The sequence below is a fragment of the Manis javanica genome, chromosome 8 (genome assembly GCF_040802235.1).
Source record: "Manis javanica isolate MJ-LG chromosome 8, MJ_LKY, whole genome shotgun sequence".
NCBI classification, from domain to species: domain Eukaryota; kingdom Metazoa; phylum Chordata; class Mammalia; order Pholidota; family Manidae; genus Manis; species Manis javanica.
Window position 1 is genome coordinate 644,686 of NC_133163.1, and position 13,014 is coordinate 657,699.

At 61.7% G+C, this 13,014-nt stretch overlaps 1 protein-coding gene and 1 gene segment (V, D, J or C); both read left to right on the top strand.

Annotated features, from left to right (window-relative positions):
• The first annotated feature begins 484 nt into the window (after positions 1–484).
• On the top strand, positions 485–9,198 carry LOC140850669 (immunoglobulin heavy constant mu-like). The segment is given in 7 exon segments: positions 485–536; positions 4,855–5,172; positions 5,245–5,583; positions 5,879–6,196; positions 6,306–6,638; positions 8,658–8,773; positions 8,917–9,198. Coding segments are annotated over 6 exon segments (1,359 nt in total).
• Positions 9,199–9,685: 487 nt separating this feature from the next.
• Positions 9,686–12,599, top strand: LOC118967144 (uncharacterized). Its single transcript, XM_073212249.1, is given in 6 exon segments — positions 9,686–9,925; positions 10,083–10,243; positions 10,795–11,189; positions 11,357–11,563; positions 11,566–11,691; positions 12,451–12,599. Coding segments are annotated over 6 exon segments (1,278 nt in total).
• The last annotated feature ends 415 nt before the right edge of the window (positions 12,600–13,014 follow it).

Sequence of the window (13,014 nt, forward strand, 5' to 3'; positions counted from 1 at the left end):
ATCTGCTGCACCCTGTCGGGTCGGGGGGCAGCTGTGTCTGCTGCACACTGTGGTGGGAGCGCAGGTGTGTCTGCTGCACCCTTTGGGGTGCGAAGCCCGGCTGTGTCTGCTGTGCTCAGGCACTGAGTATTTGCATGGTGGGGAGCAGAGACTGTGTCCCTGTGTAATGCTCTTGATTTATGGGGACAGGGAGTCCAGGTCATCGTCACCCAAGGTAAGAGGCTTTCTCTCTGCCCCTCTGTCCCAGGGCTGGGAAGCAAATGCCCAGAGGTTGCTGGGTCTGTATGGGGTGGGGCTCCTGCTGAGGCCGTTCGGCCTGCGTACTGCTGAAGGCCTTTCTGGGGAGAGGGCTCGTGCCTGTGGATAGCAGGCTGGGTAGAGCTGGTTCTGAGTTGGGGGCTCGGGGGCTTGAGGATTCGGGGCTGTGTGCCATGCCAGGCGGGGTTCTGGGTTTTTGTACACCCCCTAACTGGGCCCATGGCAATGTGACTCCTTGGACCACTGGGGCCAGGGAATCCTGGTCTCCGTCACCTCCGGTGGGTGCTGGCATTCCCCTCACCCCAACTGCACTTGGGGAGGTCTGGGGAGTCAGGGCCTCCCTGTTGAGACACTAAGACATTCTGGAGGTTGGGAAACTGAGCCACGGAGAGGGTCCCCCTGAATGCGGCTGAGATAGACGTGCCCCGTCCCAGGGGCGGCTGCAGGGTGGGGACCAGGTGGCCCCTTTGGCAGCTGGCCATCCCCTCCACCCTCGTCTGGACCTCCCCTGGCTGCTGCTTGCGGGCTTCGCCGCCCCTGAATCTCTGGGGCAGTGGTCGTCAGGGCAGACAGGACTTCTGAGTCCCAGTTAGGGCAGTCAGTTTGGTGCCTGGTTTCTGAGGGCAGCTCCATGGGGCTCCTGGGGACAGTGTGGGTCCCCATGGCCTCAGCACAGTGTCCGGTTAGGCCCTTGGTTATGGAGGGATGAGGAAGGAGATTGTGCCACTGTGATTACGATGCTATGGACGTGTGGGGACGTGGTACCCGGGTCAGCATCAGCTCAGGAAAGAACAGCCCTTCCAGGGCTTGTATCTTCTCTCCTGTCCATAGTACTTTCTCAGCTGGTCCTGGGGACGTGTCCCTCAGAGTCCTGCACAAGCTGGTCAGGCGGGGATGCGAATGGGTGCTTAGGGACTCCAGGGCCTCTTGACTTTATGGGGCTTTTTGAGAATTGGAACAATGCCAGCAGGCCGCACGGAGTCACCCATCCCCTGAAAGGACGGGAGGCAGGAAGGGCCGTGGGGGGACGAGGGGCCACAGCACATTAGGGCTGTGGGGAGACACTTGATGTTAGAGTCACAGCGCTGGCCTGTGGGGTGTGCTGGGTGGCTGTCCCACCCAGGAGCTCACAGACAAGGGTTTTCTTCAGGGTTTTGAGTCATGTTCTGTCAGGTTGTATTTAAAATTCCTTACTGGCCAGGAAGGTAACTGTCTGGGAGCAGAGGGACAAGCAGTTCTCCCCCAGGCCTGGTGAGAGCGGGGTGCTCCGGCCCCCGGGAGGGCGCACCCGGGCAGTCTGTGGGAGCTCGGCTCCCGGGGCAGGGTGGCCCCCCGAGAGGATGACTCGCTCCTCCTGAGAGACATGCTCCCTGAGCGTTAAAAGACAGGATGCCTTTGGAGCGGCTCCTGAGGAAAATGGTCAAGAAAACTGTAACTTCAAAGGTTATGTATTTCAGTATATTTTCAAGTGTATCATATATTTTAATCTTATCATTCAATGAACAACCACGAATCCTGCCTTCCTGGAGTTGGTATTGCACCATTTCAGCCAAGAAATGATGCCATGGTGCCGCCGTCGCCCTCTGGGGTCTCAGGTGTGACAAGGGTGAATCAGGCTTGTTTTCTGAGGAGCTGAGAAGTTCCGTGGATGCTGTGAGCCAGGCAAGGTGGCGGAGGGCAGGGCAGACACCTGCAGCGGGTGGCAGGCGCAGGCCACCGCGAGCGACTATTTTAGGGAGCAGGAAACGCGACTGACAAACATAGCTTATGGTTATGAAGAGGGGTTTTCAGGCGGTTTTGCCCAGGGACATGTCTGAAAGCTTCCACTGAGCAAAACAACACCTGGGTAATTTGCATTTCTAAAGAAGCCCAAAGTGCTGCCGGAAACGGAAAGCTTCCTTTTTTAAACACTGGAATTTAATTTTTTCAGTGTTAGCTTATCAACTTCCCCTTTATATTCATTTTCAATATAAGATGTTTAAGAAATTAAAGTTTATCGATGTCTTCACATAACTCTTGTTAATTAGTTGTTCCTTCAAATGGTAATTAATCTCAAATCATTTTCCCTGGCCCTGAAGCCTTGTTTTTATAGTGACCATGTTGCCAATTTTTAAGCTAGCCGATCTTCCCTTCGCTACTAAGAAACATGTTGATATTGCAATAAAGGGCCTCCGTGTCAGCATTTTTTGAGACCACTTTTCAAGTATTCATCTCAGGACAATTTTTAGGTGAAATGTGTGTAATTTTCCTGAATTACTTCAGTTAAACACGTTAGTTGGTGGATTGAGGGGAAACCCAGTCAGAAGTCAAATCAGGGAGGGACTCGGAGCACCTGGGAGGGTGGTTTCTGCTGCGAACCCTGAATCCGGCTTCTTCAGAGGACAGCCTGGGAGCCGGTCCCACCAGGCCCGCTGTGCCCAAGGGCCTCCTGGTCCTCCCTCCAGCTGGGCATGTGTAGCCGTGGCCTCTGCCACCAGGCCTGCCAGCTGTGCTTCAATATGCCATTTTTCATGGATTTGGAGGAATTCTTCCACGCCAAAACCCCACGGGACTGTCCAGTGACCAGGCACCCCAAATGGTAAGAGAGAAACGGCCGAATTCGCTGCTCCGGAAAGGTCGATCGGATGCTTTGTTTCTGCTTGAAGGGGAGTCGGACTCTGAGGCCCGCTCAGTGGAGGCTGGGACTCACTTGTGCGAAGCCCTTGAGCAGCTTTGGTCTGGGTCCCTCGCGTGTGACTTCCCCTGAAGGTCATTCCGAGGAAGGTAGCGGTGCCGCGCTCTGGTTCTTTAGCTAGTGGTTGCTCCTGACGCTTAAGAGCAGCCCTAGAGCAAAGCGCCCTTGTCTTCACATGGGCGCTAAACACAGCTTCTGATTTTAGATCAGTTACGCACCTCCAAGTAGGCTCCCCTTGCAAAGGATTTGCGACACCAGGACTGTGCAATGCAAATTCAGATGAAACCTATTTCCTGGTCATTTTTATGATGACTTTTATCTAGAGGGAATTCGGTTAAAGTCAGGGGCTTACGTTGGGCTCAGAAGGGACAGTTGTGGCTGAGGGTATATGCCAGGAAAGTGAGGGCTCTGTGGAGAGAGCTGCCAGTTGTAAAGCAGAGACAGGTTTTTTGCTCTGATGGTAGCAAACCCCCACACAGTCCTTGCAGATGTCTTAAGGAATTTAAGTTGCCAGAAAGTATTTTACCCAAGAAGCTGAAGGATGTCTGTGATCGATACTTCCTGGGAGCCAGAGGCCAGTGGGACTGGTCAGGGACTGGGGATCCGAGCTTCCACTGGAGAAAGTTCAAGGGGTGTGGGAGGGTGGAGACCGCAGGGATCCCCCAGCCTGAGCCCAGCCCTGCTTTAAGGATCCCTGGGTGAGAGGACTAATGAGGCAGGTGGGTCTGGTGCTCTGGCACCTTTCTGGCCAGTACCACTGGGCCTTCAGGACAGTACAGAGCTGCACTGCACTGGACTAAATCACATGAGACTGAGTTTTCTGAGCTGAGCCAGGCTGAGCCGGCACATTCAGAACTGAGCTGAGCTGCACTGAGCTGAGCTGAGCTGGGCTGGGCTAAGCTGGGCTGAGGTGGACTGGGTGAGCTGGGCTAAGCTTGGCTAAGCTGGGACGGGCTGGGCTGGGCTGAACTGAGCAGGATGGAGCTGAGCAGGGCTTACCCAGGCTGAGCTGGGTGGGATGAGCTGGGCTGAGCTGAGCTGGGTTGAGCTGGGGAGGGTGAGCCGGGCGGACCTGGGCATGGCTGAGTTGAACTGAACTGAGCTGAGCTGAGCAGGACAGAGCTGAGCAGAGCTTAGCTGGGCTGCACTGGGCAGACCTGGATGAACTGGGTGGGGTGAGCTGAGCAGGGCTTAGCCAGGCTGAGCTGGGCGGGATGAGCGGGGCTGGGCTGGGTGAGCTGGGCTGGGTGAGCTGGGCTAAACTGGGCTGACCAAGGCTGAGCTGAGCTCGGTGAGCTTGCGTACAGTGCACTGACCTGCGCTGACCCAGGCAGAGCAAGGCTGAGCTACTGAAATGGGCTGGACTGGGTGGGCTAAGTAGGCCTAACCTGGGTGGGCTCGGGACAGGCCAAGCCGAGTGTGCGCCGGCTCACTTATCACATATACACCCTCCCCAGATCCCAGACATGCAGGCTGAGCGCCAGTGTGGCCAGCTGGCAAGGCTCCCTGCATGGCCACCTGCCTCTCAAGGGGCTCGCTGTGCTCGGGGCTGCATGTCAGGGTGACTCCAGGGCGTCCGTGGGAAGGCACAGCGGGCCTGGGCTGGGCCGTCCTGAAAGGCCTCTGTGTGCAGGGACAGTGCCAGGGTGAGAGGCCAGCTCTACCCTCCTAACAGGAAGCAAGAACCCCTTGTCTTCCCATGCAACAGAGCTGGGCCCCCACACACCCCCAGCACTGCTGTACCAGGACCCCGAGCCTTACTGCACCACCCTCCGTGCTGTCAGTCACGTCCAGGCAGCCAGTGGTAGGCTCAGCACCAAGTGGCAGCCACAGAGCACCAGGGGTGGACAGCGGGGCCCATCCCCAGCTAGGGCGCTCCTCCTCACCACCCCCGTACTGTCTGTCCCCTCTTGTGTCCTCAGAGAGCTCGTCCCCTCCAAATCTCTTCCCCCTGGTGTCCTGTGAGAGCCCCCTGTCCGAAGAGAGCCTGGTGGCCATGGGCTGCCTGGCCCAGGACTTCCTGCCCGGCTCCATCACCTTCTCCTGGAACTACAAGAACAGCAGTGACGTGAGCACCAGGGACATCAAGACCTTCCCCTCGGTCCTGCGGGGGGGCAAGTACGTGGCCACCTCCCAGGTGCTCCTGGCCTCCGTGGACGTGCTCCAGGGCTCCGATGACTTCCTCACGTGCCAAGTTCAGCACGCCAACGGCAACAAGGTCGTGAAAGTGCCCCTGTCAGGTGAGCGCTGCCCCACTGTGGGCTGGGTAAGGGTGGGCTGAGCCGGGCTGACCCCCTGTGCCCTCGCTGCAGCGCCCGCAGAGCTGCCCCCCAGTGTGGACGTCTTCATCCCGCCCCGGGACGCCTTCTCCAGCAACAGCCAGCGCACGTCCAGGCTCATCTGCCAGGCCACAGGCTTCAGCCCCAGGCACATCTCCGTGTCCTGGCTGCAAGATGGGAAGCGGCTGGAGTCTGGGGCCACCACGGACAACGTGGAAGCCGAGACTAAGGGGTCAGGGCCCGTGACCTTCAAGGTCACCAGCACGCTGACCATCACCGAGACTGCCTGGCTCAGTCAGAGCACATTCACCTGCCGCGTGGAGCACAGTGGGCTCACCTTCCAGAAGAACGTGTCCTCCTTGTGCGGCAGCGGTGAGTGGCCCCTGGTATGGCCCCCCACGCAGGGCCCCTCACACACCTGGGGTCCACTCGGGTTTGGGGGCACTGCCCAGACATGGCCAGCTGTGCCCCATCTCTGGCTTCACAGAGCAGCCAAAGGCGGGACAGGGTGGCCTGGGACCACGTGTCAGATGAGGAGCCAGCATCCCCCCCGGAGGGACCGTGGGACCCGGACGGCTCAGCGAAGGGGGGCCTCCCTGTCTGGGGAAACCCCCACCTTCACCTCATTTCCCAACCAGCCCTCAAACCTGCTCTGCCCCGACTCCAGGTCCAAACACTGGCATCCAGGTCTTCGCCATTCCCCCTTCCTTCGCCAGCATCTTCCTCACCAAGTCGGCCAAGCTGTCCTGCCTGGTCACAAACCTGGCCACCTATGACAGTCTGGCCATCTCCTGGACCGGCCGGGACGGCAAGCCCCTGAAAACCCACACCAACATTTCCGAGAGCCACCCCAACACCACCTTCAGCGCCACGGGCGAGGCCACCATCTGCGTGGAGGATTGGGAGTCGGGCGACGAATTCACGTGCACAGTGACGCACACGGACCTGCCCTCGCCGCGGAAGCAGACCGTCTCCAGGCCCAAGGGTAGGCCCTGCCTGCCCCTTCCCTCTGCCCCAGACTCCCCCGCGGCCTCCGGGCTCCTGGCCGCGGGCCGGGGGGGCAGCCTGAGCTCACGGCCCTCTGTGCCCCGCAGAGGTCGCCAAGCACACGCCCTCGGTCTACGTGCTCCCGCCCACCCAGGAGCAGCTGAAACTGCGGGAGTCGGCCTCCGTCACCTGCCTGGTGACGGGCTTCTCCCCACCGGACGTGTTTGTGCAGTGGCTGCAGAAAGGGCAGCCCGTCCCCTCCCACAACTATGTGACCAGCGCCCCGACCCCCGAGCCCCAGGCCCCGGGCCTCTACTTCGCGCACAGCATCCTGACAGTGAGTGAGGAGGACTGGAGCGCCGGGGAGACCTACACCTGCGTCGTGGGCCACGAGGCGCTGCCCCACACGGTGACCGAGAGGACCGTGGACAAGACCACCGGTAAACCCACCCTGTACAACGTCTCCCTGGTCCTGTCTGACACGGCCAGCACGTGCTACTGACCCCTGGGCTGCCCCGACGGGCTGGCACTGGGGCCTGTGGGTGACCCGGCGCTGCGTGCGTGCCTGTGTGCGAACTGAGCATGTCATAGGGTGCCACGCTGCATGCTCTCAAAACAGAAATAAAAAGATGCATTCACAGACGCTGGTCCTGAGTGAGCGATGCTCTCGCCCGCCGGGGCCGTGGCCGTGCTGCCTCCACACCACCCTGCACCCCTTGCCGCCCACCCCCACCTCCGCATGCCTGGTGCCCCTACAGAATGCTCACAGCTCATGCTCACTGCTCCCCCAGATGCCCCCATGGCCAAATAGGTGTGTGACACATGCACACACACACACATGCACACACACCACATGCACAGGCATCTGCCCATGGAGATGTGGACATGTGTGCACACACACAGATGTGGGCACAGAGATCCGCATACACACAGATACGCACATGGGCATACAGAGACATATGTGCACACACACAGGCACACAGACGTACACATGCATGTGCACAGGTCCACGTGAACACAAATGCTCATGCACACAAACACATATGTGCACAGGCACACGTGGATATAGACATGATGCACGTGGTCACAGACACATGCAATGGGCATGGGTACAGACATACATGCACACGTGTGCAAAGGCATGGATACATATGCTTACATGGACAAATACACACACACTCATACACATGCACACACATGGAAAGAAACTGACCCATGAATATACAGGCATATATGTACACATGTTCAGATGCACAAGTGGATGCCAGCCCTGGGCACCCAAAGCCACACAGTACCCTGTGGTTCGTACTTCTGCCCTCATGGCTCCGCACCCAGCTCAGCCCTGCCACTCCCTGCACTGCTCTCTCCACAGGGCTCCGTGCCTCAGCACTGCTTGTCCTTCTGCCTCGGCTTGGAGGGGTGTCCATGGGCTGGCCCTGCTCAGACTCTGACCACGGGCAACCTCCCCAGGCCTGGGCACAGGGTTCAGAGGCCACACCAAGCCCGGCCGGCTGCAGCACCCCAGAGTGGCCCACGCCTACATGCAGGCCCCTGAGACTGGCAGGGCCCCCAGCACCCGCCTGCAGTCACGCAGAGTGAGGGCCTGTCCTGCCTGCGCATCAGTCCAGGAGGCCCTGCTGTGTAGTGGGAGCTGCAGGCAGTCTAACCTGAGCAGGGTCTGCCCCAGAACCCCAGCACTGGAGGTGTGGGACAGGAGACACCCCACAGAGAGAGAGGGCCCCCAGAGCCCAGTGGGCAGACAGCTGAATAGGAGGGGCCTCCAGTCCCAACAGGCCACCTCCTGCCCTTCCCGTGCCCCCAAAGGCACTTCTCTGCAGGGCCTGCAGACCCCTCTAAGTGTCCTCGATGTCACACTCCCTCACATGTACCGCCCACTCTGAGGAGAGAGACTGAGAATGAGGCCAGGTGACATGTGGAGAGGGGAGCCCCCGGGCCTAGACATCCTCCTGCACCCCCTGTCCACCCTCACTGGCCACATTGGCAGGGGGCGTGCCCACCCCAAAGCCCAGGTGACAGGAGATCCCCTGCCTGTCAATCTCCAACGGTGCCTCCTACAGAACCCCAGGAGGACCTCACAGGGGACCCCCCTGCCCCTTGGCTGTGCTGCTCTGTCACCCTCTCTGCCACAGCAGGACTCCGAGGACAAGGTGCTCAGCCTTGGCCACGATCTGCCCCTGCCCAGCCCCCACTCATGCCTGGCCTGAGACCCTTCCTGGCTGAGCCTGGAAACCCCCGTCCCCGCAGGGCAGGGAAGGGGCCGGGGGAGGAACGCACCACGTTTACGCCTTCCTGAACTCCTGCCCCTCTGTCCCCACCCCACCCAACCCCCCTGGGGGGCAGCACAGCCACGGAGCCAGGCAGGCCGGAGGCCGGGGGTCCTGAGGGTGGGGTCCCCATGGTGCTGAGCGGAGCCTGAGCCCCGTGCCGTGTCCCTGCAGAGGGCGAGGTGAGCGCCGAGGAGGAGGGCTTCGAGAACCTGAGCACCATGGCGTCCACCTTCATCGTCCTGTTCCTCCTCAGCCTGTTCTACAGCACCACCGTCACCCTGTTCAAGGTGGGGCCGCCGGGCAGAGGCTGAGGCGCCCAGGCCCGGGCACAGACCTCTGGACTGCCAAGGGGCAGCGGGGAGGGGCCAGCCCCACCCAGGCTTCATTCCCAGGGGCAGGAAAAGCAGCTCACACTGTCTGCTGCCCGCAGGTGAAATGACCCACCATGGAAGACTCCCGGAGGCCACAGAGGCGGAACCACGCAGGGCACCTGTGGGCCCGGGGTCCCCTGCCCGTGTGGCCGGTCGGCTTGTACGTAAACTTTCCCCATGTCACCCTGCATGGGACGCTCTAAGAAACAGCTTCTTTCCATGGCCCGATGCTGTGGGTGGTGGGGACCCTGCAGCCCCGGGCTCTGCCCCCGCAGATGCACACACTTTGCATCGTACGCACGTTCCCCCTTGAAATAAATGTGTACATTTTATCTTGCGAAGCTGTTTCCTCACGAAGGTTTCTTTCCCAAAGAACAGGCCCTGTGTGTTTTGAGTCTCAGGGGTGTACCTATTTCAGGGGGCCCGTGGGAAAGGGCGATCTGGGTCCACGCAGGCCCAGGCCCCACCTGCTGACCAGGGTCTCAGGGCCGGTCCCCCTGATGAGGGAAGAGGGCCGAGCCGAGAGGGTTCCAGGCCTGGCGTTGGAAACACAGCCTGGGCTGGGAAGCAGGCTTGTCCTCGGGTGTGATCAGCGGGGTCTCAGCCCACAAGTGTCACTCCGCCTCTATTCTTAGTGAGCCCCGTCACCTGAGGGCTTGGCCCAGTCCTGTGCTATGTGTGCCATGGGACTCCGGGGGAGCACAGGGTGGCACATACCTGCCCCAAGGGCGCTCTGTTGGCACTGGGGAGCTGCAGCCCAGCCAGGCGGGGAGTGGAGTGTGGCAGTGGGGACAGAAGTTTGTTATTAGCCAGTTAGGAGGACACACGATGCGGAGAGACAAACATACCAAGAGGGTTCATGCAGCCACGTCACATGGAAGGAGTGGCCATGGCCGGGCCCAGGGCCATGGCCGTGAGGCAGACCTGAGAGGGGAAGGTGGGGCCATGCTGAGGGGCACCGCGGTGCAGCCAGGAGCAGCCCGCGGGCAGCAGAGTGGTCCGGACAGCAGTGGCAGCGGGCATCTGTACGGAGAGGTGGCGGACAGAGAGCAGGAGAGGGCTGGCCCTGTGAGCCAGGCCCCAGGAGGAAGTGCCTTCAGGGAGGGCACAGGACGGGCAGCAATGGGGGCGCCCAGGACACTAGCTCAGTTTGCTGCTGCCAAATCCGACTTCGCACAAAACGGTGGGACGTGATCCAGCTGAACCCACGGCCTCCTTACAACAGGGACCACTGCTGTTTGGTCTCTGCCTCCGCAGCCCTCCTGGAGCCCCCAACAGACCCACCAGAGTCATCCGCATCTACCGTGCCGGCACCCCGACGCCCTGCCAACCCCTGCCCCTCACCAGCTCTAAGGCCGCTGGGGCTCGCTGCGGGGCACCCACCCAGTACTGGAATCTGTGTCTGTTTCCATGGTGACCATAACTGCCCCGCAAGCCTTGCCTGGTCTCAGGCCTGGAGGCTAGGGCTCCAAGGTCAGGGTGAGGCAGGGTTAGGCGGGCCCCACCATAGCACCCACTGCTGCCCAGGCCCAAGGTAAAGAGCCCCCACGCTAGCACCCCCACCCCGCCCTCCTGCCCCTGAGGCTTCCTCCTTCAAGCCGCTCTGTGGCACATCCTGGGCATGCACAGCACACCTGGGTCAGGAGCAGGCCCTGGACGGGCATCACTGAGCACCTGTTATGACGTGCCTGGTCCTGGGAGCAGGGAACCCCAGGCACCCACAGAGGAGCACAGGGGACAAGGGCGAAAACTGGGCTCGGCTGACCCCGTGGAGGGCTGAGACACGAGCTTGGCATGGAGCCCCACGTGGGGACCCTCACAGAACCACCGATACCCTGGAGCTGTGGCAGGGAGCTAAGGCATGGTCTGATCTAGGGATCCTGCGGGAGCCAGGGTGCCAGGGCATCGCTCACCAGCCCCGGGACCCCCACCTCCAGCCCACCCTTGGCCCGGGATGGTCTGCATACCCCGCTAACTGCTGGCTCTCCTCTGACTGAGTGTCTGAACCACACCCATCCTCCTGGCATCTACTTGCTGTCCCCTCTCCTGCAGGGCCTGTGGCTCCAGACTGAGGCCACCGTCACTGGCCTGGTGCTGGGGGACGAGCTGCAAGAGGCCCGCTTGTCCTGGCTGGTGGCCGGGGCAGCGCCCCGCAGGGCTGTGGTGGAAGGGCAGCTGTGGCCACTCCACAATGGCTCCCAGAGCCTGAGCAGCCAGCTGGCCCTGCCTTGGGCCTCGTGGTCCTCAGGAGCCCCTGTCACCTGCATGCTGAGCCACCCTGACCTGCCGTCCCATGTGGAGGCAGTGGCGCTGAGAGAGCTCGGAGAGGCCGGCTCCAGGGCCCAGGGATGGGTGGCCCGGACCCTGCACACCCAACGCCTGGCCCGGCAGCTCTTCTGGCCACCACTCTCCCAGGGCCCAGAGGCCCCCAGTGCCTAGGGCCACCTGGCTTCTCCTGATGCCCCTGATAGCCCACGCACGACCTGCTTCTCCCTGCAGCTGCCACGGCACCCAGCAGCCTCACTGTCCACATCCTGACCACACGAGGGGCAGCCTCTGGGCTCCTGTGCGAGGCGCCCGCCTTCTCACCCCCGGACATTGTCATCGCCTGGCTGGAGGGTCAGCACGGAGTGGACCATCCTTGGTTTGCCACTGCGCACCCCACGGCCCAGCCTGGGAGCACCACGTTCCACACCTGGAGAGTCCTGCACATCCTGGCTGCCCAGGCCCACAGCCAGCCACCTACACGGGTGTGGTTGGGCACGATGCACCCCGGAATGTGCTCAACACCAGCTGGAGCCTGGAGGCTGGCGGTGAGTCACACACAGGCACAGGTCGGGGGATGAGGGGCTGAGCCACCTGGCCCGACAGCCCCGAGCCTGCGCAGGGTGTGGGGCGAGCATGTGCTTTCCACGGGTTGTGCGCTGGCCCAGGGTGGGTGGGCGGTGGTGTCACTGCTGCCTGGCACCGAGGGGCAGGAGAGCCTTGTTGTGCCAAGATATGCCCTGCTGCTAAACACAGAGCCTCCTGTGGGACATGAGGAAGGCATCCAGAGCTGCCCTCCCAAGGGTATACAAGGCCCCCAGTCCCCAAGACCTCCGGAAGTCCCTGAGCACAGCCAGCACCTCAGGAGCCAGCTTCACACGACATGAGGCGGGGCTTGGGTGCCCAGAGAAGTCAGAGCAGCACATGTCTGTAGTGGCCGAGCCGCACCCTGCCTAGCGGGCAGAGGGGGCAGACATCTGCCACGGGTCAGGTTCATGGTCAGGGACGGGCTCTTCCACCCCCTGAGGCCTCATGCCAGTCCCTGTGGCTGCCCCGTAGCACCCAGACCAGTGCCCCCACCTTGCTGGTGGGACAGCAGTGGGCACACCAGGCCAGGGGATCAGCAGGGCACCGTCTTCCACTTCTTGCTGTGGGGAGGCAGCAGGGATGCAGCCCAGAGGGAGCTGTCCCCCGTGGTCCAAGTGTCCTGGCACCCTGCATGATCCAGGCAGAGGAAAGTGCCCCGTGGAGGCCCAGGTCAGCAAGACGGGGCCTGAGGCTGCTGGCTCATAGACCCACTCCCAGGCGTGTCCCCCCTGGTCTTGCAGGGGCCTCCTCACCCTGTCCTGGGCAAGGGGAGTGGGACCCCCCACCCCTGGTGCTCCTGGAGTGCAGGTCCACGCTGCTCTTTCTCCAGGGGTCCCGTTCCCCACACTCTGGCACAGACCAGACCCCGTGTTGGGCTGACCACAGCTGACGCTGGATGCTGGTCTGCCGTCAGGCACGGAGCTCCTGGGTCCGGGCTGCAGGTGTGTGTGCACACGCACACCTGGAATGCCCACGTGCCGTGTGCACCCATGTGTAGCGAGGCCAGGAGAGCCCAGCTGGCGGGGCTTGTGCTCAGCCAGGCTCTGCGGGTGATCATGCGCATGGTGCACATGGTGGGGTGGGTACACCCCAGCACCCAGTGCCCCTCTCACCCTCTATCTGCTGCTGTGCGCTGCCTACGGGCTCGGGAGGTGAGTCCCATCCTGCGCATAGATTCTAGGCCTCCAGGGTCTTGCCCCAACCTGCCATACCTCCCTGCGTGGGCCATACAGTCTGGGGACAGAGGCTGCTGGACGCCTGGCCTGGCCACCCAGAGGCAGTGGGGTGAATGTCCCCTTCTGGGA